The following is a 24,799-nucleotide window of genomic DNA, read 5'->3' as shown; positions in this document are numbered from 1 at the left end:
GGAGGGCCCTGTTCGGTGGGAGGTGGGCAGGAGGAGTTCAAGTCCCAGGGGCACACCCACCACCAGTTTGAATGGGATTATCCCCCATGCGCTTCCCTGGGAAGCCCAATGACGTTTGCCGTGTTTTTTCAGACGCACGTGCTTGGACATCAGGAGTACTCTAACTCACCGCTGTTCCAGGTGCCAAGGACTTCAGGCAGGGAGCCTTCCGCTCCTCCCGGGAACCTCCCACACAGGGGGCTGCAGGGCGCAGGGCTGACTTACACCACCAGCTCCACGGAAGACCTCCAGCCCGGCCACTCTTCAGCTTCACTCATCAAAGCGATCCGCGAGGAGCTGCTCCGGCTTTCCCAGAAACAGACCGCGGTGCAGAACTTCCACAGCTGATCGGCATCGCCTTGCAGATTTGCCAAGTATCTGCTTCCCGTGGAAGCAAGACTAAATGGAAATCAATGAAATGGGTGTTGGTGAGAGAACGTGCCTCTCCTGGGCTAGGTGCCCGTGGGAGGGAGCGAGCGGCAAAGTTAGAAGATGCCATAAGTCACGGGACTGCTCATGATGCTTTTAATAAGTGGGCAGTTTTTTGACCACTTGGGTTGTATTCGACATGTACATACTTTTGGCCAAAAGCCAGCAGCATTTTGTGAAGGCAAACCACAAACCTAAGCTAACGAAAAAAAAAATCACTAAATTCGTCTCCTTTTTAAAGGTAAAAGGTGGAAATGTGTAGATGGTATAGGTATGAACAGAATCGAGCATTTCCGTGGGAAGGTGTGATTCAGACTGGTTTGTATGGGGAACTTGCTGCTTTGTTTTCTGAGAAAAGAGATTTGAAGACATTTTATTAACAGCTTGATTTCCCTCTTTTTCTCCATAGGAACTTATTTTAATAGTCATATTAACAACAAAAATACTAAGACTGTTTGGGAATTAAAAAAGCTACTAGTGAGAAACCAAATGATAGATTGTAGAGCCTGATGATTCCAAAAGAAGCCATCATCTGCATTTTTCCTTCTTCTTCTGGTGCTACAGCTCCGAGGGCCCCTCCACCTTTATGTCTGTGAAATGCAACTTTGGCTTTTGCAGTGGTAGGAACACGCTGAAGATTTCATTTTGTTCTAGAAAGAAAAAAACAACCAACCTCCCAAACGGGGTGGGGTGGGGGCCTGGGGGAAAGTTTAATATTTATTTGGTTATTGAAAATACATATTGAAGTTTAGATTTACATTCTTAATTGTATTTGCTGTTTATTAATTGGGCGCATGCAAGTACCAACAACATCCCATTTCGGTGCATGCCATCATTAAGGTCAGACCTATAGAAGGAGGCTTTCAGGAGGTCATAACCAATCCTTGCACTTGGCTGATGAGTTGCTCAGAAATTATGTTTGAATGAGAAAAAAAATTATTTACCAAAACTACCAGGGCCAACAAATTGTTATTCACAAGTACATTTCTAGTAATCACATTCTCTGTGTTCAAGACCTGGAAATGGAACAGAGTTCAATCCAGCCTCTCAGTAATAAATCAAGAAATGTAAAGAAGAGCTTTGAGGACCACAAGGGAAAGGCAAGAGTTGCTCCTGGTTTCCGATTTTATTGTGCACGACCACTGAGTGACTGTTAAAACCATCTTGTGTTCTTGTGGCCTGACAGAGGGTACCATCTGTCTTGAGATTCACTACTGAAGTAAACATTTCCCTACTTCCCCAGCTAGAGTAAGGAATATAATAACTAGGGCCATTCTTTTTTCTGATACCTGAGTGAAGCACAGAGGAAAACCATAACAGATTTCCACTAGGAATGCTTTTTTATTAGATCTGCTAATACTTTTGATGAACGACAGATAAACAGATTTGGAGCTCTGATGAATCAAAATCTGTAACAAATTTTAAGAACCCTGAAACAGCTAAAATAGGTTTCTGAAGTGTAATCATTGGGGGCCACAATCATGTTTTAGCGCTTCCTTAATGAAGCTGGTCAGACAGTCTGATGATACAGGGAATATTTCTTCTGGGAAGTTAAATGTAGCCTTTTCTTCCTCTGTGCCAGTATTCGGGAAATACCAGCTTACCTGAATATGTTAGGAATTTGAGATAGCCAAGCAGAATTTTATTACGGACACCTTACAGTAAATTCAGGTTGTGTGACAGCAAATGGAGTAAACGTAGGCCCTTTCCTGCCATTCTGCTCAGTGTCCTCTTTGCACACAGTGTACTAAGAATGGTTACCTCCTCCGTACATCCCAGAAATGGGTTTCTGTTTTCCAGAGGGCTGCAGTAGTGATTTGATGCCTTTCAGACTAGTATAAAAGGATTCCACCTGTATTGTTATGCTTAGAATTGATAGACTTTTCAACTAATGTCATGACCAAAGATAACATAGGATAACCTGTAGTGTGTGATGTGGTGTGGGCAGGCTCATGGGATCACCAGCCCTCTTGTTTTGATTGTAAAGCACACTCTGCAACTGTTCCCTCTGAACACCTACAGCAGTTTTCTGTCACCAAACTCAGGACAGACTGACTTTTGTTGGGAGCACCACACCCAAGTGGGTCTTTGGACACTCGGTTAACATGATCTACTTAAAAGAAAGGTTCTCACGTTGATCTTGTGTGGCTTTGGAGTTCCATTAACTGAAGTACTCTAAAATGAAAAGTCAAATTTTGTGTCTATTCTCTTTTCCTAGTTTAAGTCAGGTGGTGGGACACTTGGGTGGCTCAGCTGGTTAAGCGGCTGCCTTCGGCTCAGGTCATGATCCTAAGGTCCTGGGATCGAATTCCACATCGGGCTTCTTGCTCAGCAGGGAGCCTGCTTCTCCCTGTCTGCCTGCCACTTCCCCTGCTTGTGCTCACTCTCTCTGATTTAAAAAAAATAATAGTAAAAAAAAAAGTTCTAGTGGTAATCATGCAAGCCATTAGGTTGAGTCAGAATTTCAGAGGGGGTTGGAGATCATTTTCAGAGTCTACTTAGTCACCAACTTGCTATGTCAGGTACCTTCCTGAGCCTCTTCTCCTCATCAGCCAGATGAGGACAGATCTCTTCTGTCCACTCCCAGAATTGATTGTTTCAAGATTCAGATATGATCTTGTGTGCAAACAACCCTTGAGGAGGGTGCATAAATCTTGGTGAAATGTAAAATGTTATCTGTATGATTGAACTGGTATTGGACAGTCCGACATGCTGTTACCTACCAGTGAATGACTTCACATGGAGGTAACCAGAGCAAAACTAAGGGCGCCATGTGACTCCTCTTCCTTTTTCTCTATTTGCTTGAAATTCACTTCCTTCATCCTTAACTTTAAAACATCATTTATCAAACATCTTTTTGCACCCGAATTTTTGCCATTTCTAGCACCAAAAATGTCAACATTATTCTTGTCTTTTAGAGCTTAGAATTTAAATCAGATAGCATAGCTGGGTATAAAAGATGGAAGCTACAGATACACCATGTGGTGTGAACATCAGTAAGATTCACTGAAAGTACGCAAGTGCATTGGGTACTCAGGAGAAGGAATGTTGCACATTTGGAAACCAGGGGTTCCTGGGGAGGAGCCCACTTCAAAAGCTACTTTAACGAAGGTTGGGGAGCTGGTGAGATGGCAAGGGAAGAGCTGGGAATGGGCATGGCGAAGGATGGAGAAATTGGATGAAGCTGTCCTTGAAAATGAACTTGATCTACTGCAATATGGATACAGGATCCCTAACTGCACCATATAGGGAGTTCTAAACAAGAGGAGGAAATGGGGCTGTGAGAATGTGTTTGCAAGAATACAGTGAGACAGTGGCTGGGTCTGTGAAGAAGGTCTGCACAGCAAGAGATCCAGTCTGGAGGAGGGAAGAGAAGGGTACCAAGAACTGCTGAAGGACCAATTGTAAAGTATGAAAATATTGTAAGAATTCCACCGAGGTTTACTGCTTAGGGCAGCTCTCAGTGGTCAGCCATTCAAACACATTAAGTCCTTTGTGGAGCATAGTAGGTTATAACTAAACATATTCCACTTCTGTGTAGCTATCTACACAATTTTCTCCAAATTTTATTTGACTTCAGAGTATGTTTTGACTTTGGTGGGACATGGCTTTTGAGCACCAGACGAAGCAGGTTTTGCCAGCCAGATTTTTCCGGGCCTGAGGCCTGTGATTCAAAGCATAGGTGACAGAGTACCTGAAGGCTTTGGGCCAAAACAGGTAATTCTGTGTTTTATGAGCCTCCCATTTAATTGTGTACAGGGTCAGTGTTTACTGCATTGCCCTTCTTAGTGCTCCAGTGGCCAAACCAGTCACTGGGACACCGATTTGCATTTGCAGTAATTCACATGTTAATCATTAAATACACTTCTCTTTCCCTTTCATATTAGATTCTTAGACGTGAATGCATTTGCTGGTTGAAAGGAAAGCTGGTTAAGGTTCTGGGCAGGTGAGAAGGGGGCCTCCAGTCTTAACGGCCATACCGACTTCAGCTCAAGGTGAGCTTTAGCCATTCCTTTTCTACCTCCAAAGCCAGTCTCCAGAGCCTGCTTATCCACATTTGTCCCTGACAGGAGTGTGAAGGAGTCCACTTCTAGACATGCACACTGACCATTTGATCACAAAACATGTTTTTATGGAATGGTAACCTGGACTTCATTTTTACATTTAATCCAACACATGAATGAATATTCTTAAAACAGGTGAGAGGGGTCTCTAAGAGCAGCTGCTGTAACATACTCATAAAATGTAATAGGCTCATACTTACTACCTAATGAATAAGGAGTGTGTATATTTTAGGTTTCTTTTGATATTCTTGGAAGTGACTTTGAGTGTTTAGGACTCCCCTCCCTAGTATTAAAAAGACTTGAAAGCTGAAACCTCACGGTACGATCCTAATTCCAAGCTCATGCGTGTTAATAGTACATTTAAGAACTTATCTTAAGAACACGCAGCAGCATTGAAATTTAGGAAAAGAATATTAAATGCCTTGGAAATACGAAGCAAAGTTAGGAACCAGCGAGCAAGTGAGAGAAGGAATGGATGTCTTAATCTGAGGTGGTCTAGCCCAAAGTAGTTTCCCACAGGGTAGTTCTACAGGATCCTTGCTTTTCCTTCTTCTTCCAAGTTTTTCTGCTCTGGGGCCACTTCACATTTCAAGAAAGAGTGAATGGTAGAAGAAACAGAGATAGAAATTGCAGTGATTTGAGTCACTCGGTCCCTGGTTCCACCGAAACGTTTCTGGACATCTTGGAGCATCATGAAGGGTCTCATGCCCCCGGTTTAGGCATTCATGACTTGACTTCCTAAGTGTGCAAGTTAGGAATAGTACAGGACCAAGTTTAATCCAGACCCCCTGTACTGTTCCTCTTGTTCATGTGGGGAAAGATGGAGACTCCACTGATGAATGCACTCGCTCTAAACACCAGAGGGCTCATTTCAGAAAGGGGGGGGGGGTAAACACTCAGCTTGGCCCTCCTCCAGAGAATCCTTGAGGGAGCATGAAGATTGGGTTCATTACCTGGCTCAGCAGATCTGCTTTGGGATACCCACCTGTCTCCTCCTACTTTGTCAAGGTCCATGTTCTTCATACTTCCTGCTCTCATTCCTGGACTGTGAGTGATAATGTACGAAAATATGCAGAGTAAATTGAGGCCACCTGTGGCATCGATACTGCAACTTGAACTTGACAATCATGGTTTGCTGGTCTCAAATGGGCACTTAAATTTCAGCGTGGGTATATGATTTAGTAATCGAACCCTCCCTTCTGTTTGTCAGTTATGTTTCTACCCTTCGATTAGCCGCCCTGTTTTCTAATGTGCTGTAGAGTTTTTGAAATAATTTATGCAAGTGTTTGGTTTCCATGTTTACAATTTATACTGCTTTCCTAGCATTTTAAATGGAAATGTCAATAAATGCTATAATTGGTGTCAAACCATCTTTTCTGTTTATTTCCTTTGTAATGCGATTTTCTCATTTGTAAAGTGTGATCGTAGAAGAAAATGATCTCTTCCTCTAATGGTTGTGTCCCTGATGAGAACACCTAGGACCTTCATTTTCTAAGGAGTTAAGTTGAAATGAATCTAGTCTGCTGGTGCAAATTGCAGAACTGTTCATTGCTCCCTTGGCTGGTACCACCTGCTTCTGCCCACTGTGTTTTGCTTTTCTGCTTCCCACTAATCAGATTGATGCTTCCACTAAGAGCAGATTCATTTTGGAATTAAAGGATTAGGTCTCTACAATCTAGACTGATAAAGGAGAAGATCAAAGTCTGCACAATCTTGGAGGGGCATAGGGTAAACCTGGAGTTGTTTATGAAACCCAAGACAATAATGCCTTGAAACTGAGAAAAGCCAAAGGAACAAAATGCGGGCCAACAGCACAATGGCATCAAATGTGGAAACATGGATAGGATCCGGGAACAACAAGAACAATAACAAATGACATTAGAGGAAAAAGTAACGGAACCCAAATCAAGTTCATAGGGTAGTTGGCAGTATTATACAAAGGTTAATTTGTTGGTTTTGCTAACTTCACTGTGATTACTAAGACTTCTCTCAGAGGACATGCAGAAACACTCTACTTTTACAGTTTTCTCTACATCTAAAATGGTTTAAAAATTTACGAATTTGGTACGGAGGAGGCCGCCGGACCCTGTGCAGAGAGGCTCATGTGAGCCTGCTGGGGGAAGCCACCACTCAGCCCCTACCATGCTTCTCAGAGCAGCTGGTTCCTATTGGAAGTTGGAACCACAGTTAACAACGGCCAAGTCTTGGCAGAAAATAAACCTCCATGAAGGAGAAGTCATAGGATCAACCAAAGGAGAGTTTGGACCTAAAAATCAGAAAAAAGAAAGAGACCTTAAGGAAAGTATGTTTTAAATGACAAAACCAAATATTAATCCTTGATGGAAAAATAAGGGAATTTTAAAACAAATGTACTCTAGTATTTTCAACATAGCTGGCAGTTTTAATTAATATGTCCTCATGTTTTAATAAACATAGCTTTAGATTAAAAAAAAGAACAAGCAAGATACAATGTAGACTAAGTGCCGCAACTGGTTCCCCTAAGAGATTTTATATGTTCTGCACGTAAATAGATTCAAAACCATAGAAGAACAAGGAGTTACTGGAAGTAGCTAAGTTGTGAAAGAAAGGTCAGGCTGGTCCCACGCCCAGAGCCTGAACACGGAGTTGACATGAATATGAGTCTAAACCATGATTGGCATTTCTTTTCCCTCTGCCTCCCCTTATACTTTGCACCTGCCAAGTGCCGCTTACTATAAAAAGAAAACACGAAATAGTAGCAATACAAAGAAAGAGCCTTTGGTCCTTGGAGCCTTTGGTCTGAATTAGATAATCAAATTAATGAAATGTTTTTGTTGTTGTTGGACCATGCACTGTTTGTTTAGTAACTTCTTTCCTTTAAAGATTTCCTGAACATTCCTTGCTATACCCCTCTGAGGAATAAGGAGACTGGTGTATGCTTGATTTCTCCAGGGTTAAGGACTCGAAAAATTACAACCACAAGTCCAGGTAACCCACATTTGTGTAGTTAAACTATTTTTTGTTGTACTAAAGGATAGTATTACAGAAGCCTAAAACAGAACATAGCTGGAAAACTTACCATAAACTTGTTCTAGAATGGCTGGGTCTTGGATGCTTGTACCAGTGTCTTGAAATCTGCATTAGTGTAAGTACTTAAGTTTCGATTCTGTGATGTGATGATATCAGTGGTTGGTTTCCTTCATCCAGCATTTTGAAATTCTGAGATTGTTCTAAAGCAAACAATGAAAAGAGTGAAAGAGAGAGAGAGAGAGACTTAAAAGCAGAAATGGAGTTGCTGCATTTCGGTAACAGTGAATGTTGGTCTTTTTTCCCCAACAGTATTGTGCACCATTCCTGCTTTTGAAGAGCAGCAAGGACGTTCTACTTTTAGCAGAATCCAGAAGTATCTCTTCCCCCTTAGATCCTCCTAAAGCTGTGATGGATGGGAGTTATCCTGGGTTTGAAGGTCAAGAGCCAGTGTATTTTCAGATTGCTGTCTTACATTTCCCCAGTACTGTTATTTCTGGATTCCTTGTGAGATGAATCTTATACACAAAGGAGTAAAGTTAAAAAAAAAAAAAAAAGACATAATTTTAACCAAATTTAAATCAGAATATCCTGTTACTATATGTAACCAGGTATCCCTAACCTTTTTATGTTCTGTCTTTCCCGGTCAAAGAGCAGATTAGCAAAAAAAGAAGAAAATAAAAACAACTCCACCATCAGAAGCAAAAGCCATCAAAATTTTAGTGAATTTTGGTCTTAAAAAAGAAATCTCCACCAACTTAATCTTGTGATTGGGACTGCTGAGAATGCTTTGCTTTCTAATTGATTTTACAATAAGCTATTGGTTTGGATTCCAAAGCACCCAAGGACAGAGGGAAGGCTGGGAGGAGGGCAGAAGGATTAGAGTTGGTGTTGAAGGTCATCTGGAAAGGATGGGGAGATGTGTCCGAAGACCTTCAGCAGCAGATTTTCTAACTGCTAGAGGAAAAGTGCTCCATGACCTTGAGAGGCCCAACCCTTTCTGCCTATCTGCATGCCAGCGGGGGTGCTGCCTAACAAACCCCCTGACCCATCTCCTGGAATTTTGCAGGGACCTCCTGCTTGGTGTTGGAGATAGAGGACTTCATGGATAGAAAGTAAGTATTATTTTGGTCCGGAGAGTAATAGTCTGTTTCTGGCCCTTAGCCTTAACGCTTGGTAACTTAAAGACTTCAGTACACAAACTGTGTTTGAGGGACCCTTGTGAAAAGCGTGTGCCTCAATGTCTTTTCCTTGATGGTGGGGCTCTCCTTAACTGGCTAACTAGACATAAACATCAGCTCTGCACAATGCATTTCCTTCCCTGGCTGGCACTTGTGTCCTCCCAGATGAAGGAGGAGTAGCATCTCAGCTGTTTCCACAGGGTCAGTGGCCTATGGCTCATGACAGAGTCCTCTGTGCCTCGACACTTTTCTGGATAACTAAGGTTTCACCTTCTGAGTTTACTGGGCCCAAGACCTCAGAAATTAGAGTTTCTTTGCTCTTCACATAAATGAGTTTAGAGTGGTTTACCAAATTTTATATTTTTATATTTTCAAAATTTAGCAGGATGGTATTGTGATGGGCGGTAATCAGAAGTCAAAAATGTGGAGCTCCTGGGTGGCTCACTTGGTTAAGCATCCCACTTGATTTTGGCTCAGGTCATGATCTCAGGATCATGAGATCAAGCCCCACATCGTGGTCCACACCCAGTGGGGAGTCTGCTTATGATTCTCTCTCTCCCTCTGCTCCTACCTCCCTATGCTCGCACTCTCTAAAATAAATAAATCTTTTTTTAAAAAAAAAAAGTTAAATGATATTAACAGGCTACCTCACAGGCCACAAAAAAAAAAAATCAAAATTTCATTTATTCTTACTAAGTTTAAAGTTCTACTTCTAGGATTAAAAAATCTATAATATGCATATAGAATAAAGGGAGTAGGGTCTAACAACACTTTATAGGAACAGAATTGAGGGTGTTAACAGACATGTTAGGAGTGCTGTGCATATCTGAAAGATCAGTCCAGACTTAGACACTGTAAATAGAAATATATTGTCCCAGTGAGGGGATATAAGAATTTCCATCTCCCTTGGTTGTTATTTGAAAAGTATAGGTGCCTTATTTTGAAAGGAATGCTTATGAATTGGATGGAAAGATTGGGAGAAGAGGAGCCAGAATGGAGAGATGGGAATCCATGTCGTTTGAGGAAGAAATGAAGAAATTAGGTGTTTATCGTGAGCAGCGAAGGCTTTGTAAGAAGCATAGCTGTCTTCGAATATCCAAACTGGTGTCATGAGAACAGGGATTGACTTGCTTTATGGTATGCTAGAAGACAGAACTAACATTTTGTAGAAAGTAGATCTTGGCCCCATTAAAAGAAGGAACTTAACGCTTAATAGGTCCACACAGAAAAGCCATTCTCTGCAAGTCCTTCCCATTGGCCCCTGGTGAGAACCTGTCTCCCATGGCAATGAGCTTGTCCATCACATGGCCTCCAGCGGAAGGGTGGGCATGTCCGGGCGTTGAGGTCTTCCAGCTCACCCACTCCTTTTCTAAGATTCCAGAATCAGTACAATGGAAAAACACTCCATCCCCTTCTCCATTAGGCTGGGGGCAGGGGAGGCTATTGTTTAGTATGTCTTGGGAAACTAGCTATGAATAATGGTTTACACATGTACTTATACAGTTAGAACTTGGTATACCACTTGTGCATAAGAGCAAACAATTTTAATTCCATGAACCTCATGGAACAGCAAATATATTCACTGAAAACGGACTAGACTGTATGGTCATACTACCGATGCATGAATGCATCCCCAAGGATTTATTGACTGCCAGCTATGTGCTAGATACTATTGTAGGCACCAGGAATTTGTAATATACTGGGGAATAAGACAGACAAATCCCTTGCTCCAAATGGGGAGTTACAGATACACAACATGGGGGTGTGGGGGACCTTGACAGGAGCAGTTTCTGGGGCATGCTGGAGAAAGAAGCTAGCTTGGAGGGAGGCTGACAGAGGACTAGGAGATGGGAATGGAGAGAGCAGTGAATTTAGAAAATTCTTTTCAGATACTTGGCCGAAAAGGGATAAAAGAGAAATGTGGTGGTAACTGGTAGATGACAAGGGTTGCCAAATAAAATGCAGGGAAACCAGTTAAGATAAATTTCATTATAATTTTTTTAAAAATTTATTTTACAGACAGAGATCACAAGTAGGCAGAGAGGCAGGCAGAGAGAGAGAGGAGGAAGCAGACTCCCTGCTTAGCAGAGAGCCTGATGCAGGGCTCGATCCCAGGACCCTGGGATCGTGACCTGAGCTGAAGGCAGAAGCTTTAACCCACTGAGCCACCCAGGCACCCATAAGATGAATTTCAGATAAACAAAGAATACTTTTTTTTAGCTTAGGTATGTCCTAAATATTGCATGAGACACACATACTAAAATATTATTTGTTGTTTATCTGACACTGATTTACCTAGGTGTCTGGTTTTTATTTGCTAATTGGAAACCTTAAAGTGACCAGCACTGAATACGTTGTATGCTGATGGGGTTGACCCATGGAGTGGGGGAGGTTATCACTGATAACAGAAAACAGAGAAGGAAGTGAGAGGTTCTGGGATTCAGAGTATAATGGGGAAATTAACCTTCAGAAGAGCAGGGATATTATTCTATTGTGTAAAGGAAGAAAAACAGAGCATAGCACAGATCCAGGTCATTGAATTTTTTTTTAAGATTTTATTTATTTATTTGACAGAGAGAAATCACAAGTAGATGGAGAGGCAGGCAAAGAGAGAGAGAGAGGGAAGCAGGCTCCCTGCTGAGCAGAGAGCCCGATTCGGGACTCGATCCCAGGACCCTGAGATCATGACCTGAGCCGAAGGCAGCGGCTTAACCCACTGAGCCACCTAGGCGCCCCATTGAATTTTTGATTCTGAAAAAAAAAAATTCCAAGTGAGTATGTTACCATTTCTTTTATTTTTTTGAACATTTTATTTATTTATTTGAGAGAGAGAGAATGAGCAGGGGAATGGGGGATGCAGAGGGGTAAGGGGAGAGAAGCAGATTCCCCTCTGACCAGGGAGCTTGACGTGGGGCTCCTGGGATTGTGACCTGAGCAGATGCTTAACCTGCTGAGCCACCCAGGTGCCCCTGTTTTGATTTAGAAGTTCAGGGATTCTTTTCTTTCTTTTTTTTTTTTTTAGTAGCAAAACATTATTTTATTTCATGATAAATTTGCTTAAATTGTGCTTGCTTAAAGATGGACTCTGGTTCATTTTCAATGGCTGGTAAGATACATTCAGATTAATAGTGTCTGTTATTTGGGCTAACATAATGACTGAGTGACATGGTGGTATTTATTTTGTTAAATTTTTTAAGGTGTGTTTTTTGGTCCAGAATGTGGTCTATTTTGGTGAATATTACATGTGGGCTTGAGAAGAATGTGTTGCCTGCTGTTGTGGAATGGAATAGTCTATGAATGTCAATTAAATCCAGTTGATTGATGGTTCTGTTCAATTTAACCATGTCCTTCCTGATTTTCTGCCTGCGGGGTCTGTCAGTTATGGGTAGAGGGGTGTTGAAGTCTCCAACTGTAATAGTGGATTCATCTGTTTCTCCTTGTGGTTCTATCAGTATTTGCCTCACATATTTTGTTGCTCTATTGTTAAGAGTGTACACATTAAGGATTGTTATGTCTTCTTGGAAAATTTGATCGTTTATCATTTTTAGTGCTTCTCTTTATCTCTGATAAATATTCTTGCCCCGAATCCTGCTCTAAAATTAATATAGCTACTCCAGCTTTTAACGTTAGCATGGTCTATCTTCCTCCATCCCTTTACTTTTTATCTGTCTTTATATTTAAAGAGGTTTCTTGTAGATAGGTATAGGTGGGTCTTGTTTTTTTTTTTTTTTTTAAAGATTTTATTTATTTATTTGACAGAGAGAAATCACAAGTAGATGGAGAGGCAGGCAGAGAGAGAGAAAGATGCAGGCTCTCCGCTGAGCAGAGAGCCCGATGCGGGACTCGATCCCAGGACTCTGAGATCATGACGTGAGCCGAAGGCAGCGGCTTAACCCACTGAGCCACCCAGGCACCCGGGTCTTGTTTTTTTAATCAATTTGATAGTCTTTGTCTCTTATTTGGGTATTTAGACCATTCACATTTGAAGTGATTATTGGTCTATTTTTTTTTTTTTTTAAAGATTTTATTTATTTATTTGTCAGAGAGCGAGTGAGAGCAAGCACAGGCAGACAGAGTGGCAGGTAGAGTCAGAGGGAGAAGCAGGCTCCCTGCGGAACAAGGAGCCTGATGTGGGACTCGATCCCATGACGCTGGGATGATGACCTGAGCTGAAGGCAGCTGCTTAACCAACTGAGCCACCCAGGCGTCCCTATTGGTCTATTTTTAACTGGTTTCATCTATAGACCTTGTTCTTTGTTTTGGGGTTTTTGTTTTGTTTTGTGTTTTGGTCTTCCACTCTTTTTCTCCTCCTCTAGTTTTATTAGCATTTTACATCATTCCATTTCTCTCCTCTCTTAGCATGTAAGTTTTTGCTTTTATAAGCAGTTGCCCTAGACTTTGCAATATACCTTAATGATTAATCCAAGTCCTTTTGCAAATAATACTGTACTGCTTCATAGGTAGTATAAAGACTTCATAGCAGAGTACCAAGCTCTTTACATGTTGGACTAAACAATTGCAAGACCTGGTATATCTAATTCACAATTAAATACATATTACAAATATGCCACCCATACACATTCCCTCATCATGTTGTTCAAATTTACTATGCAATATATTCAGACAGCCCTCAACATTTCAGTGAAATCCCTTCCGGGCTTTTTCCTATGCCTTTTCTTATACCCAGTAGAAGGGTATATTATATATACAATATTTTTTCCTGTTTTCCTTCTTTAGCATGGTCATAAACATTCTCTTGTATCATTAAAGATTCATTTTTGTCCATCATTTTATGTCTATAGAGACATTTTTTCCCCAGATTCTTGTGTAATTTGTCATTTGTTTATCTTATAGCTTCCATTTTTTTAAAAAAAGATTTTATTTATTTATTTAACAGACAGAGATCACAAGTAGGCAGAGAGGCAGGCAGAGAGAGAGGGGGAAGCAGGCTCCCTGCTGAGCAGAGAGCCGGACTTGGGGCTCTATCCCAGGACCCTGAGATCATGACCTGAGCCGAAGGCAGTGGCTTAACCCACTGAGCCACCCAGGCGCCCCTGAGTTCATTTCTTTATTGAAATCATTTTTTCCTTTGGCAACTTAATTACACTTGTTTCTTTTAAAAATTTTGTAGTTGGCACTCCCATTTCTTTTAACATTTCAGCAAAGAAATTGCTGATTTGTTCATCATTCTTGGCTAAATAGGAAGCACATAATTAGTTTTGGAGGAAGAAGTTGGAAATCAGGGTGTGAGCTTGGTAGGGTGAGGTGCCTCTGTCTTCCAGGTTGCAGACTTCTCATTGTATCCTCCCATGGTGGAAGGGGCTAGGTACTTTCTTCTGCATAATATTCCTTCTATGGATCTACCATAACCTATCCATCTCCCTAATGTTAATGTTTGGTTGTTTCTAATGTTTTGCTGTTATGAATGATGGTGGGCTAAATACCTTTGTGTTTAAGTAGTCTGACTTTCAGATTACTTCCTTAGAATAAATTCCTAGAAGTGAAAATTTTTTTCATTTATTTATTTTCAGCATAACAGTATCATTATTTTTTCACCACACCCAGTGCTCCATGCAATCCGTGCCCTCTATAATACCCACCACCTGGTACCCCGACCTCCCACCCCCCTGCCACTTCAAACCCCTCAGATTGTTTTTCAGAGTCCATAGTCTCTCATGATTCACCTCCCCTTCCAATTTACCCCACCCCCTTCTCTCTAACTCCCCGTGTCTTCCATGCTTTTTGTTATGCTCCACAAATAAGTGAAACCATATGATAATTGACTCTCTCTGCTTGACTTATTTCACTCAGCATAATCTCTTCCAGTCCCGTCCATATTGCTACAAAAGTTGGGTATTCGTCCTTTCTGAAGGAGGCATAATACTCCATAGTGTATATGGATCACATCTTCCTTATCCATTCATCCATTGAAGGGCATCTTGGTTCTTTCCACAATTTGGTGACCATGGCCATTGCATGCACAGCAAAGGAAACAGTCAAGAAAACAAAGAGGCAACCCACGGAATGGGAGAAGATATTTGCAAATGACAGTACAGACAAAAGGTTGATATCCAGAATCTATAATGAACTCCTCAAACTCAACACACACAAAACAGACAATCATATCAAAAAATGGGCAGAAGATATGAACAGACACTTCTCCAATAAAGACATACAAATGGCTATCAGACACATGAAAAAATGTTCATCATCACTAGCCATCAGGGAGATTCAAATTAAAACTACATTGAGATACCACCTTACACCAGTTAGAATGGCCAAAATTAGCAAGACAGGAAACAACATGTGTTGGAGAGGATGTGGAGAAAGGGGAACCCTCTTACACTGTTGGTGGGAATGCAAGTTGGTGCAGCCTCTTTGGAGAACAGTGTGGAGATTCCTCAAGAAATTAAAAATAGAGCTTCCCTATGACCTTACCATTGCACCCCTGGGTATTTATCCCAAAGATACAGATGTAGTGAAAAGAAGGGCCATCTGTACCCCAAAGTTTATAGCAGCCTAGTAGTGAAATTACTGAGGTGAATGGTCTGAGTAGAGTTGAAGAGAGTTTTTCTATATTATTTTTTGGAATTCCTGGGCCAATTTATATTCCTAATGTCTACTTTGAGAATACATGTTATTATCCTCTTACCAGTGTTGATAAAATAAAACTATATACATATACGTGTGTGTGTGTGTGTGTGTGTGTGTGTGTGTGTGTGTGTGTGTGTGATTTTATTTATTTATTTGAGAAAGAGAGAGAGAATGAGCAGGAAGAGGGAGAGAGAGAAGCAGACTCCCTGCCCAGCAGGGAGCCCAATGCAGGGTTCAATCACAGGGCCCCGGGATCATTGGCTGAGCTAAAGGCAGGTTCCTAAACGACTGAGCCGCCCAGGCACCCTATATTTATATTTTAAACATTTTATAATTTGACCAAAAAAAGGTTTCCACGTAGTTCTCATGGTTATCATTTTATATCTCTCTAATAACCCACAGTAATATTATCTTACCTTAGCCCTGTTTTTTGTTAGTGTTCTAATATGTTACATTATGTAGAATAGCAAAATATTAGAAATAACTATTTTCCAGACTATTTTCTACCTTTGTTTGTCTTTGGATTATTTTTTTAGTGAGACAAATTATCAGCAATAGGTCATAAATTGTGGACATTTTTATTACATATGGACTTTAAGGGGGTCTCTTATAATGTGCTAAACATCATTTACTGGAAGTCACTGAGCAAGAACACATCCTTAAAAAGTGTGTGTGTGAGTGTGTATGAGAGAAAGAGGTCGGGGGCAGGGGGAGAGAGAGGGAAGGGGAGAAAGGAGGGAGGGAGAGAGGTGGGGAAGGAGAGAGGGGGAGGAGGAGAGAAATGGAGCCCACTGGCCTCTAAGATCCCTTCTAATTCTGATTTTGTGACTCCCTATATTGTCCAGCATCCAAGGCAATCTTGGTGATGAGGGTTTAAAGAACTCCAGACCTGGAGAGGATCGGATTTTTGTTTGTTTGTTTTTAATCCAAGCTGAGCTGTTTAGACTAATGTGACTTCAGCCAACTTACATTATCTCCTTGGGTTTCATTGAAAGCCATAGATGCCCTAAAGGTAGTTCATGTAAATCACATTAAATGCTAACTTAAACGTCTCTGGATTAAAAAAAAATTAATGTTGTTGTCTTTGGACCATTGTGGAGATCTGATTTACCTTACATGCAAATTCCTCCTGCCCCATAGATGTTGTCCACCTGGCTCCCTGCCGCCAGCCCACCCCACATACCTTAGGGTTCTTCTAAGGGAATTACCCTTGGGAAACTGGAGGTGAGAGGCTTGTTTGCTCCTGTTGAGCTGATTGCCTTCCATGTGGCTTTATCCAGGATGGCTTGGAAAGCTGCTCTCTCTGAAAGAAAATTAGAGATACTCAGATACGTCATTGTCTTCTGAAGAATTTAACACTTGCAATGGTGTAGCAAGTCTGTGGAAATTATCTTATCTTATTTTATTTTTTTAAAGCCTATTTATTTTAAGTCATCTCTACACCCAGTATGGGGCTCGAACTCATGATCCTGAGATCAAGAGTCACATGCTCTTCTGACTGGGCCAGCCAGTATTTTAAATTATATTAAAATACTAAAAGTAATTTTTTTAAATTACAAAAATACCTGGCCCCTGGTATCAACATTCTAGCATTTTATAGAATAACAATGGAAAAGGGCACCTGGGGGGCTCAGTTGGTTAAGCGTCTGCCTTCAGCTCAGATCGTGATCTGGGGTCCTGGGATCGAGCCCCACATCCGGCTCTCTGCTCAGTGTGGAGTCTGCTTCTCCCTCTCCCTCTGACCCTACCCTTCTCATGCTCTCATGTTTTCTCTCTCTCTCTCAAATGAGTAAAATTAAAAATCTTAAAAAAGAATAACAATGGACCAAAATATCCTCTGTATAAACCTCACAGGTCATGATGTCTGAAAGTTTTCTCAGCATCTTAACACAAAACCTGGGTTTTAGGATCTGCTCTTTTGTTTGTTCTCATTGCTAGGGTGGACTTACAGAACTGACCAGTAGTGTATACATTTTCATTCATTCTGACAGAAACCCCCTGTGGTGTGGTGTGGTCTCACGCATAGTTCCCAGAAAGTCAACTGCCGAATTACTCTTTTGAACAAGGCATTTCCCTAAACCTGGCACGATCCTGGCATATCTGAGGGTGAAAAGACTGCATTGGAGCCAGGAATCTGGTAACGGGGCCACAAATTTTATTTTTATTTTTATTTTTTAAATTTTATTTATTTATTATTATTTTTTTAATCGTCTTTTTTTTTTTTTTAAGATTTATTTATTTATTTATTTATTTGACAGAGATCACAAGTAGGCAGAGAAGCAGGCAGAGAGAGGAAGGGAAGCAGGCTCCCTGCTGAGCAGATAGCCCAATGTGGGACTCGATCCCAGGACCCTGAGATCATGACCTGAGCTGAAGGCAGCGGCTTAACCCACTGAGCCACCCAGGCGCCCCACAAATTTTATTTTTAATCAGGCAAAATGCACACTGGCCTAGAATTATATTTACAGCCCACCTTTAAAACTCTCACATAAAAAGAAAAATATTCACTCTAATACAAATCAATAGCAATTCTATCTTCAGAGTCAAAATAAAATTGAATTCAGTAAGTTGAATTCAATATCTAATAGTGGGAATGCTGTGCGTGTTATCTTTGGGTAAAACATAAGGGCATGATTGATGTCTCTCCTGAACTGGCAGGTAGAAAGAAATAATAAAAAGTCAATTTCAATTCCTGGGACAATTGAATGAAATATCTATATGCCAATTTAAAAAGCAAGTTATCCCGTACTACTTAAATTAAGAATATATTTCTCCTGTGACCCAGCATGACTGTATCTGGCAATATTTCCCAAGGAAGTACATTCACAGGCCCATGATGGGAGAAGGTAAGGATTTTCATGGTGGTGCAGGGCCGGATTGGGGCTTGAGCCCAGCTAGGAGTGCATCTCCCAGAGAAGGGAGAGGTGAACCGTGGTGGTTTATGCAGAACACAGTGCGGGCAGCTAGAGGCTCTGGACATAGGGACGTAGGGTCAAAGATCTGAAAAACATTACTCTTGTATGAGCAAAGAGGCAGGATGAAATCTAGTTTATGTAAATTCAAAACAACTGAACTTAAAATAACTGCTCCCAATCCATAAGAGCACAGAGAGGGATCCCTATGGTTGTCTTATGGAATGGGAGTTGGAGACTTGGAGAGAGGCCTGGGGGGGGGATAAAGGTGACTGAGGAGTAACATGAATGGAACTGGCTGCTGATGATAGAGTCAGAGCTACCTCCCCACACAGACAAGCAGAAAAGTGGAGGAAAATGTAGGCTATGAATGAATTAAACTTTTGAGGAAGGCTGGGGCTAAGCCTGGGAATATAGCATACATTTTCCCCAAATCCATAAATAAATGAGTACAGTTCTCTTAAGAATAAATGGGTACTTACCATTTTAATCTATTCAGTGATCCTAAGAATGGACTTGGTGAGCTAATTTTGGCATTAAAGTTTGGTGCTAATGCATGAGATACAGAAGGCATCCGTCCATTAGTAGTCCTATGTTGAATATTTTAAATTCAAGTGTATTTAACTTGATGCATACATTATCACCTTTCTCTTGAGCAATAAGATTCTCCCAGATTCTTGTAAATCGGTTTTTCAAAAAATAGACTCCTCCCATTCATTCTTGTCTCCCCACTAATCTGTTCACTGATCTGTTTGCTGTCTCCATAGTTTCGCTTTTTCCAGAATGTCGTGTGGTTGGACTCATACAGTATGGAGCTTCTTTCACGTAGTAATATTTCTCCTTTCCCGTAGTAGTACACATTTAGGTTTCCGCCATGTCTTTTCATGGCTTCCTAGCTTGTAAATCAGTTTCCAAAAGAATATTTTATCTGAGCATCTTGGAAGTATAATTGAGTATTCTCTGTACTTAATCTATCGCTCATAACAATATGAAGTTTGTTTGGGGGTTTTTGTACAAGACAAAGTTTTGGAGAATTTGTACCAGACAAGCCTATAATGGAAACCATGTGTTTTACCTTATGTGTCATTTTCCCCCCACTCTTAGGTTTTGGTGGCTCCTAGGACACCTCTGTGCAAATGATAAAAGGTGCCCATTCTTCAAGAAAAATGGAGTAAGTGCATATGAACAACCTGAGCTACCCTAGAAGAGTTTTCTAGGTCCCAGGGTGCAGCAGCCTTGGTGACCCCATCGCCCTCCTGATCAGGTGCACCCTGGACTCCAGGGTGCCCCGTGTTAGCTTTTCAAACAATGCATGTTCCTTTTCTCTGCCATCCAGAGACAGGTGAGGACACAGGCTCAGCAGTGTTGGGGGAGGGGGGACAGGTGGAGGAGGGAAGCGAGCTTGGGGCCCCCAGAGTGGGGCTGGGATAAGGTGCTGGTGAGTGCCCTCTGCAAGTGTGTGCACGGCTGTGTGTACAGCATGGGCTTATTAGAAGGGTTTACCAGAAGGGGATTCCCGCTGCCCCAGGACCAGTATGAGAAGCCTGCATTGCTTCATTCCCCACCCCTCCTGCTCCCAGCTCTCACGCAGATAAGTCCGGATGGAATCCTGACTTGGCAGGGCGCAGGGAAAGTGTGTGAGCCTGGGGTTGGCATCCATCACCTGAAATAGCAGTTCCCAAGGAGAGTCTCCACCCTCTTGCCCTGTTCTTGGGCAGGTCATATGTGGTGTGATGGCACGCCGGGAGGGGCAGGCAGGCTGCCCGGGTGTCTTGTGCACGGGGAATCACTGAACACTCCCGTAGCTGGACACTCCCTGGGCACTGCCTCCTGCGTACCTATCTAGTTGCTCACATGTCTGTGGTCTGTATATCATAGGCACTTGAAAACAGACTGCACTTTGTTTCAAGTTGAAACTGCTCTTTTCAACAACTCATGCTCTGTATTAGTTTGCTAGAGTTGCTGTAACAAGTGCTACAAACTGGGTGGCTAAGACGGACAGAGGGAGAGAGATGGAGGGTCTCACTGCTCAGTGGCTAGAAATCTGAGATCAGCATGTCAGCAGGGCTGGCCCTCTCTGAGCGCTGAGGGGGCAAATCCATTCCAGACCTCTCCCCTGGTGTCCGCTGGGTCACTCGTGACCTTTGGGACCCCTTGGCTTGTAGATATGTCATCCCGATCTCTGCCTTCAGCACATACTCTTCTACTGGTGGGCAAGTCTAGGTCCAAATCTCCCCTTTATATAAAAACAGACTGGATTAGCGGCCCACCCTATTTCAGTGTGACTTACTTTAAGTAATTATACCAGCAAGCACCCTACTTCTGAAGAAGATCACATTCTGAGGTCCTGGGGACTTCAACATCAGCATTTGCAGGGGACAGAGTGCAGCCCATAATTATCCCTCTTGGTGGTTTCCTTCCTTTGATGGGGTAACAGGAACTTCCTAGGTAAAAAGATCTCTCCTTCAAGGTATAAAGAACAGGACAGGTGTTTCAACAAAGAGTTGAACAAAATGTCACCGTGGAAATGAAAGAGGGCCACCCAAATGGGAAACCAAAGCTATTCATTCAGAGTCTACTCTTGCCAGGGAGTCCGCCTCCATCCCTTACATCTGGTAGTCACTGGGAGGCAGGCAGGAAAGTGGGAAAGCTTCACAGCGGAAGAGGGGAAGGCTCCCGATCTTCCCGGTGCCCTGACTAGGACTGTTGGCAGGGGTCAGCTGCAGTGGGCTGACTGGGACTGGGGTATCCTGTGTGCTTGCTTAGGGGTACACATTTCACTTTCCCTGGATGGTCCAGACTTGGAAACAGGGCTGAAAATTAACTGAAGCTGTCTGTTATTCACCAAATCTTTGGCTATTTGGGCTGATTGTTATGGAAGCTGTTTGCTCTCCTGGCCTGGGTGCTACACATGGTAGTCTGACTTCCTAGACTAGTTGGTGTCCGAGACTACCTTCCTACACAGGTAGTGGTTTGGCTTCTTGGGCTGGTTGCTGCAGATTGTGGGTCAAATTTCTATTTTTATACACAGTCTGGTCCTTGTCCATTGTCTCTCCTCACAGAAGTGGTGGGTAGACCTGCCCATTACTCTTTTCCACAAATGACTTAAATATATGTTTATTATAAACTTATGGAAAAATAATTAAAATTTTTTTCCAACCTTGAATCACCAAATTTGCCCAAGAGCCTCCTCCTCTGTCTTCATAGTTCTACCTCTTTACTGTGGCTGTTGGCACAGGTCACATTCTTGGGTCTCGTCTGAATCACTAATTCATCAAATGTTTACTGAGTTTGTGCTGTACATCTGGGCCTTGGGAAGGTGGAAGGAATCTGAGGTTAAAGACACATGGGTTTTCCAAGAGACCCATGAGAAAGACTAGGTAGATATTATACTCTAACATGCGCCATTGTCAAAGATTAAAAAAAAAAAAGCCACACACCGATGTGGTTAAGAACAGATTTTAATCATAATATACTATTATAGTAGGGAAGTAGGGAAAGAGGGTCTAATATGAACTCAACTTTGATTTGTACAGAGTGACTGGGTGTGTTACAGAGGAAAGAGGGGGAAGGGAGTGGGGAGAGCTGGGGCTCAGTAGAGTCAGGGAAGTGAGAAATGCAAAAAGTTGGTCAGTGTAATCGCTGATGATTAGTCCAGCTGTGTCTGCCAGCTGTCAGTCATCAAAGTTAGGATCCTGTCCTTCCTGATGATTACATTTTAAAGGAATAGCTTCCAGATCCTGGTCGTAACAGATATATAGATGGTAGATATATAGGTAGATATGTCGATGTCGAAATAGGTACATATATTTCAAAGCGTCAAAGGAAGAATTTATGCTTGTAAGTCAGTTTTAGTAAAAGCTCTAAGAAAAGGTGGTCAGATGCCTCCTGTCAGACATCAGTTAGAACAAAGGGTCAATCCCTTTGTCAGCCTTGAGCACTCTCAGGCAAGTGCTTTAAGGGGGTGGGAGTAGGGTCATCCTGGGGATGTGGCCTTGAGTTGTTAGAAGCTATATTAGTGTTCGTTCAAGTCTTTGAATATGTGGGAAGAAGGCAGACAAAATGGTTTTTGTTGAGATTCTGTGGTTTTTCTAGGCCAGGGTTGAGGCCTGGTTGAGAAGAGGGATCAAAAGGAGCTTGGCTAGAGTTTGGTCAAACACTTTGTCATTGTGTTGCCCTGAAGGTGAGCACAGGCCCTTGAGGTGGTGCATGTGTCCCTCTATCCAGGGACGAGCGTCAGCCGGACTGGAAAGACCACATCCAGTAACCTAAACGAGTCCAATCAGAAGAGGAAATGGGGCACAGAAGGACAAGGTTCAGGTTTACGGGGTCTCACATGTGTACAAAAGGCCCTCTTAAAAAAAAATACAGAATTAGAAATACAAAATTAGGTAGTGGTCCTGGGGCGGGAGAATGCAAGTGAGCGCAAGCCTCCCTTGGCTCATGAGAAATCTGCCTCCTGGGAAGAGTATGTTCCAGGCCCTGTGAATGGCAAGAACAAAGAAGGGGAGGATAGAAAAGACCTGGCATGTTTAGGAACTGAAATAACTCACAGCTGGGTTTGCATGAAGGATGTGTAAACGTTAAGCTAAAGAAATACCTGGGGATCTAATCCCAGAAGGCCTTAGGGGTCATCCTAAGAGTACAGATTTACTCTGTCAGCTGTCAGGAGTCACAGGAGGATTTCAGGCGGGGGAGTGCCTTGATCACTTATTTAGGTATTAGAAAGATTGTTCTGGAAGAAAGTGTGAAGGATGGGCTCGATCAGGTAAGGCTGGAAGGAGATGCCAGACAGAGGTTGTCTGTAAGGCCTTCCTACCACACACCGATGAAAACCAATGCAATCACACCATATTCTGTATACATGATCTTAAAATAGACGTCAGGGTTCAGGCAGAGAAAGTTGCTCTTCATCAAAAACAATTCTAGATTATTATTTCTCTAAGTTAAAAAAATGTATTTACATGTATTTTTATGGAAAAGGTAGCCTAAGACTTGTTGTTGATGAATCTTGCATGGTATACTATTTTATTTTATAAAAGATTTAATTTATTTATTTGCCAGAGAGAGGGTTGGGGGGAGGGAGCACAAGCAGGGGGAGGGGCAGAGGGAGAAGCAGACTTCCCAATGAGCCGGGAGCCCGATGCGGGGCTCGATCCCAGGACCCCAGGATCATGACCCAAGCTGAAGGCAGATGCTTAACTGACTGAGCCATCCATGCGCTCCTAACATTTTATTTTTAATAAAAAAAATATATATATTTGATTTATTTGTCCCTGGGTATCATGCATCTATAAAAAGGAATAGATTTTAAAGTCAGATAATTGTGCCGCACCTTAATGTTTAATATTCTGTTTCTACGCAGGCCACTTTGGTACAGAGGTGCCCCAAGCAGTGTGGACTCTGTGTCACCCAGCCTGTGACAAGCCTCTAGGGGCAACACCATCTACTAAAAGCAAAAATCTTAGATGAAAAGCACATCTGCTGTTAGGTGGGTCCTGCCTACTGCTTTATACCAGGGAGTTCCTAGGTCCCCGGAAGCTGGTACTTGGTTTTCCCCTTCAGGTTTTCATTTTTAATTTATTGACAAGTCTTCACTTGGATAGAGTGATGAGATCCCATGCAGAGGGAAGAGCTAAGATGAGGCATCAGGAAAGACTAGCCATCAAATTACGTAACTTGTCTTTCGGTCTAGTCTCAGAGAAAAGAGCGATTATTTGGATTTGGTCTGTCCTTGCTCTGGTACAGAGGAAAGGGAGGCAACTCACAACACGCCTGTATTTGAATGTGACAGTGACAGCAGCTATGTATTACTCACCTCAGTGTAGTCTAAGTAACTTCAACACGTTGCCCAGATCCGAGGGGAGGTTCCGGCTTTCTGCTTCTATGGCAGCAAATGAGGGGGGGGTGGCGCCTGGGTGGCTCAGTTGGTTAAGGGTCCACCTGTTGATTTCAGCTCAGGTCATGATCCCAGGGTGGTGAGATCGAGCCCTGCGTGGGGAGTCCACTGGAGATTCTCTCTCCCTCTCTGCCCCTCCCCCCCACCCCCTCTCTCTAATAATAATAATAATAATAATAATAATGAAGGAGCAAATGAAATTATTGGGGAGGTCTGGTATCTAGAGGAGGTAAGAGCCATGCTGCTTTGGTGGCAAGGACCGGCCTCACGCCCACCCCTTCCGCGCGGCACCCCCAGCTAGCCCTCCAGGCTTTGGCAACTGAGTCTGTAATCACGGCTGTGTCTGATTCCTACATTCTCTACTTAGGAAGCTGACATTCCCCAAGGTGAAGTGACTCATTTTTGTTCACATTGGCCAGCCATCAACCTCCATTTCCCTTCTCTTCTGTTGCTTTTCGAAGGTCTTGTTCTCCCCACGAGGTCACACTGTTTTATTTCAAAAGCGCTTGCAGATGTTAAATCCCAGGGGGTCCGTACTGAGTCTTTCCATCTCTAAGGATTTCAACCATCACATCCTGTGGAAACTCTTCTCAAACAGCTAAAAAAGGAGAACCTGCTCGTGTGTGTTCATAACATCGCACGGGGCGTCACGCAGACACTTGTTCACGCCATCAC

The 24,799-nt window shown here is 42.5% G+C and overlaps 1 protein-coding gene across 1 annotated transcript in view; it reads left to right on the top strand.

The window, feature by feature from the left end:
* KIAA1549 (KIAA1549 ortholog) overlaps nt 1-5,899 on the top strand; it is a 136,884-nt gene extending 130,985 nt beyond the window's left edge. The window contains exon 20 of the mRNA XM_059172550.1: nt 133-5,899. Coding sequence (XP_059028533.1) covers nt 133-387 — 255 coding nt within the window. The 3' untranslated portion in view covers nt 388-5,899. The remainder of the gene's footprint in view (nt 1-132) is intronic.
* The last annotated feature ends 18,900 nt before the right edge of the window (nt 5,900-24,799 follow it).

This window comes from Mustela lutreola, chromosome 4 (genome assembly GCF_030435805.1).
Source record: "Mustela lutreola isolate mMusLut2 chromosome 4, mMusLut2.pri, whole genome shotgun sequence".
Taxonomy (NCBI): Eukaryota; Metazoa; Chordata; class Mammalia; order Carnivora; family Mustelidae; genus Mustela; species Mustela lutreola.
The sequence above is the reverse complement of the archived record's forward strand: the minus strand, read 5'-3'. Positions and strand labels throughout refer to the sequence as shown.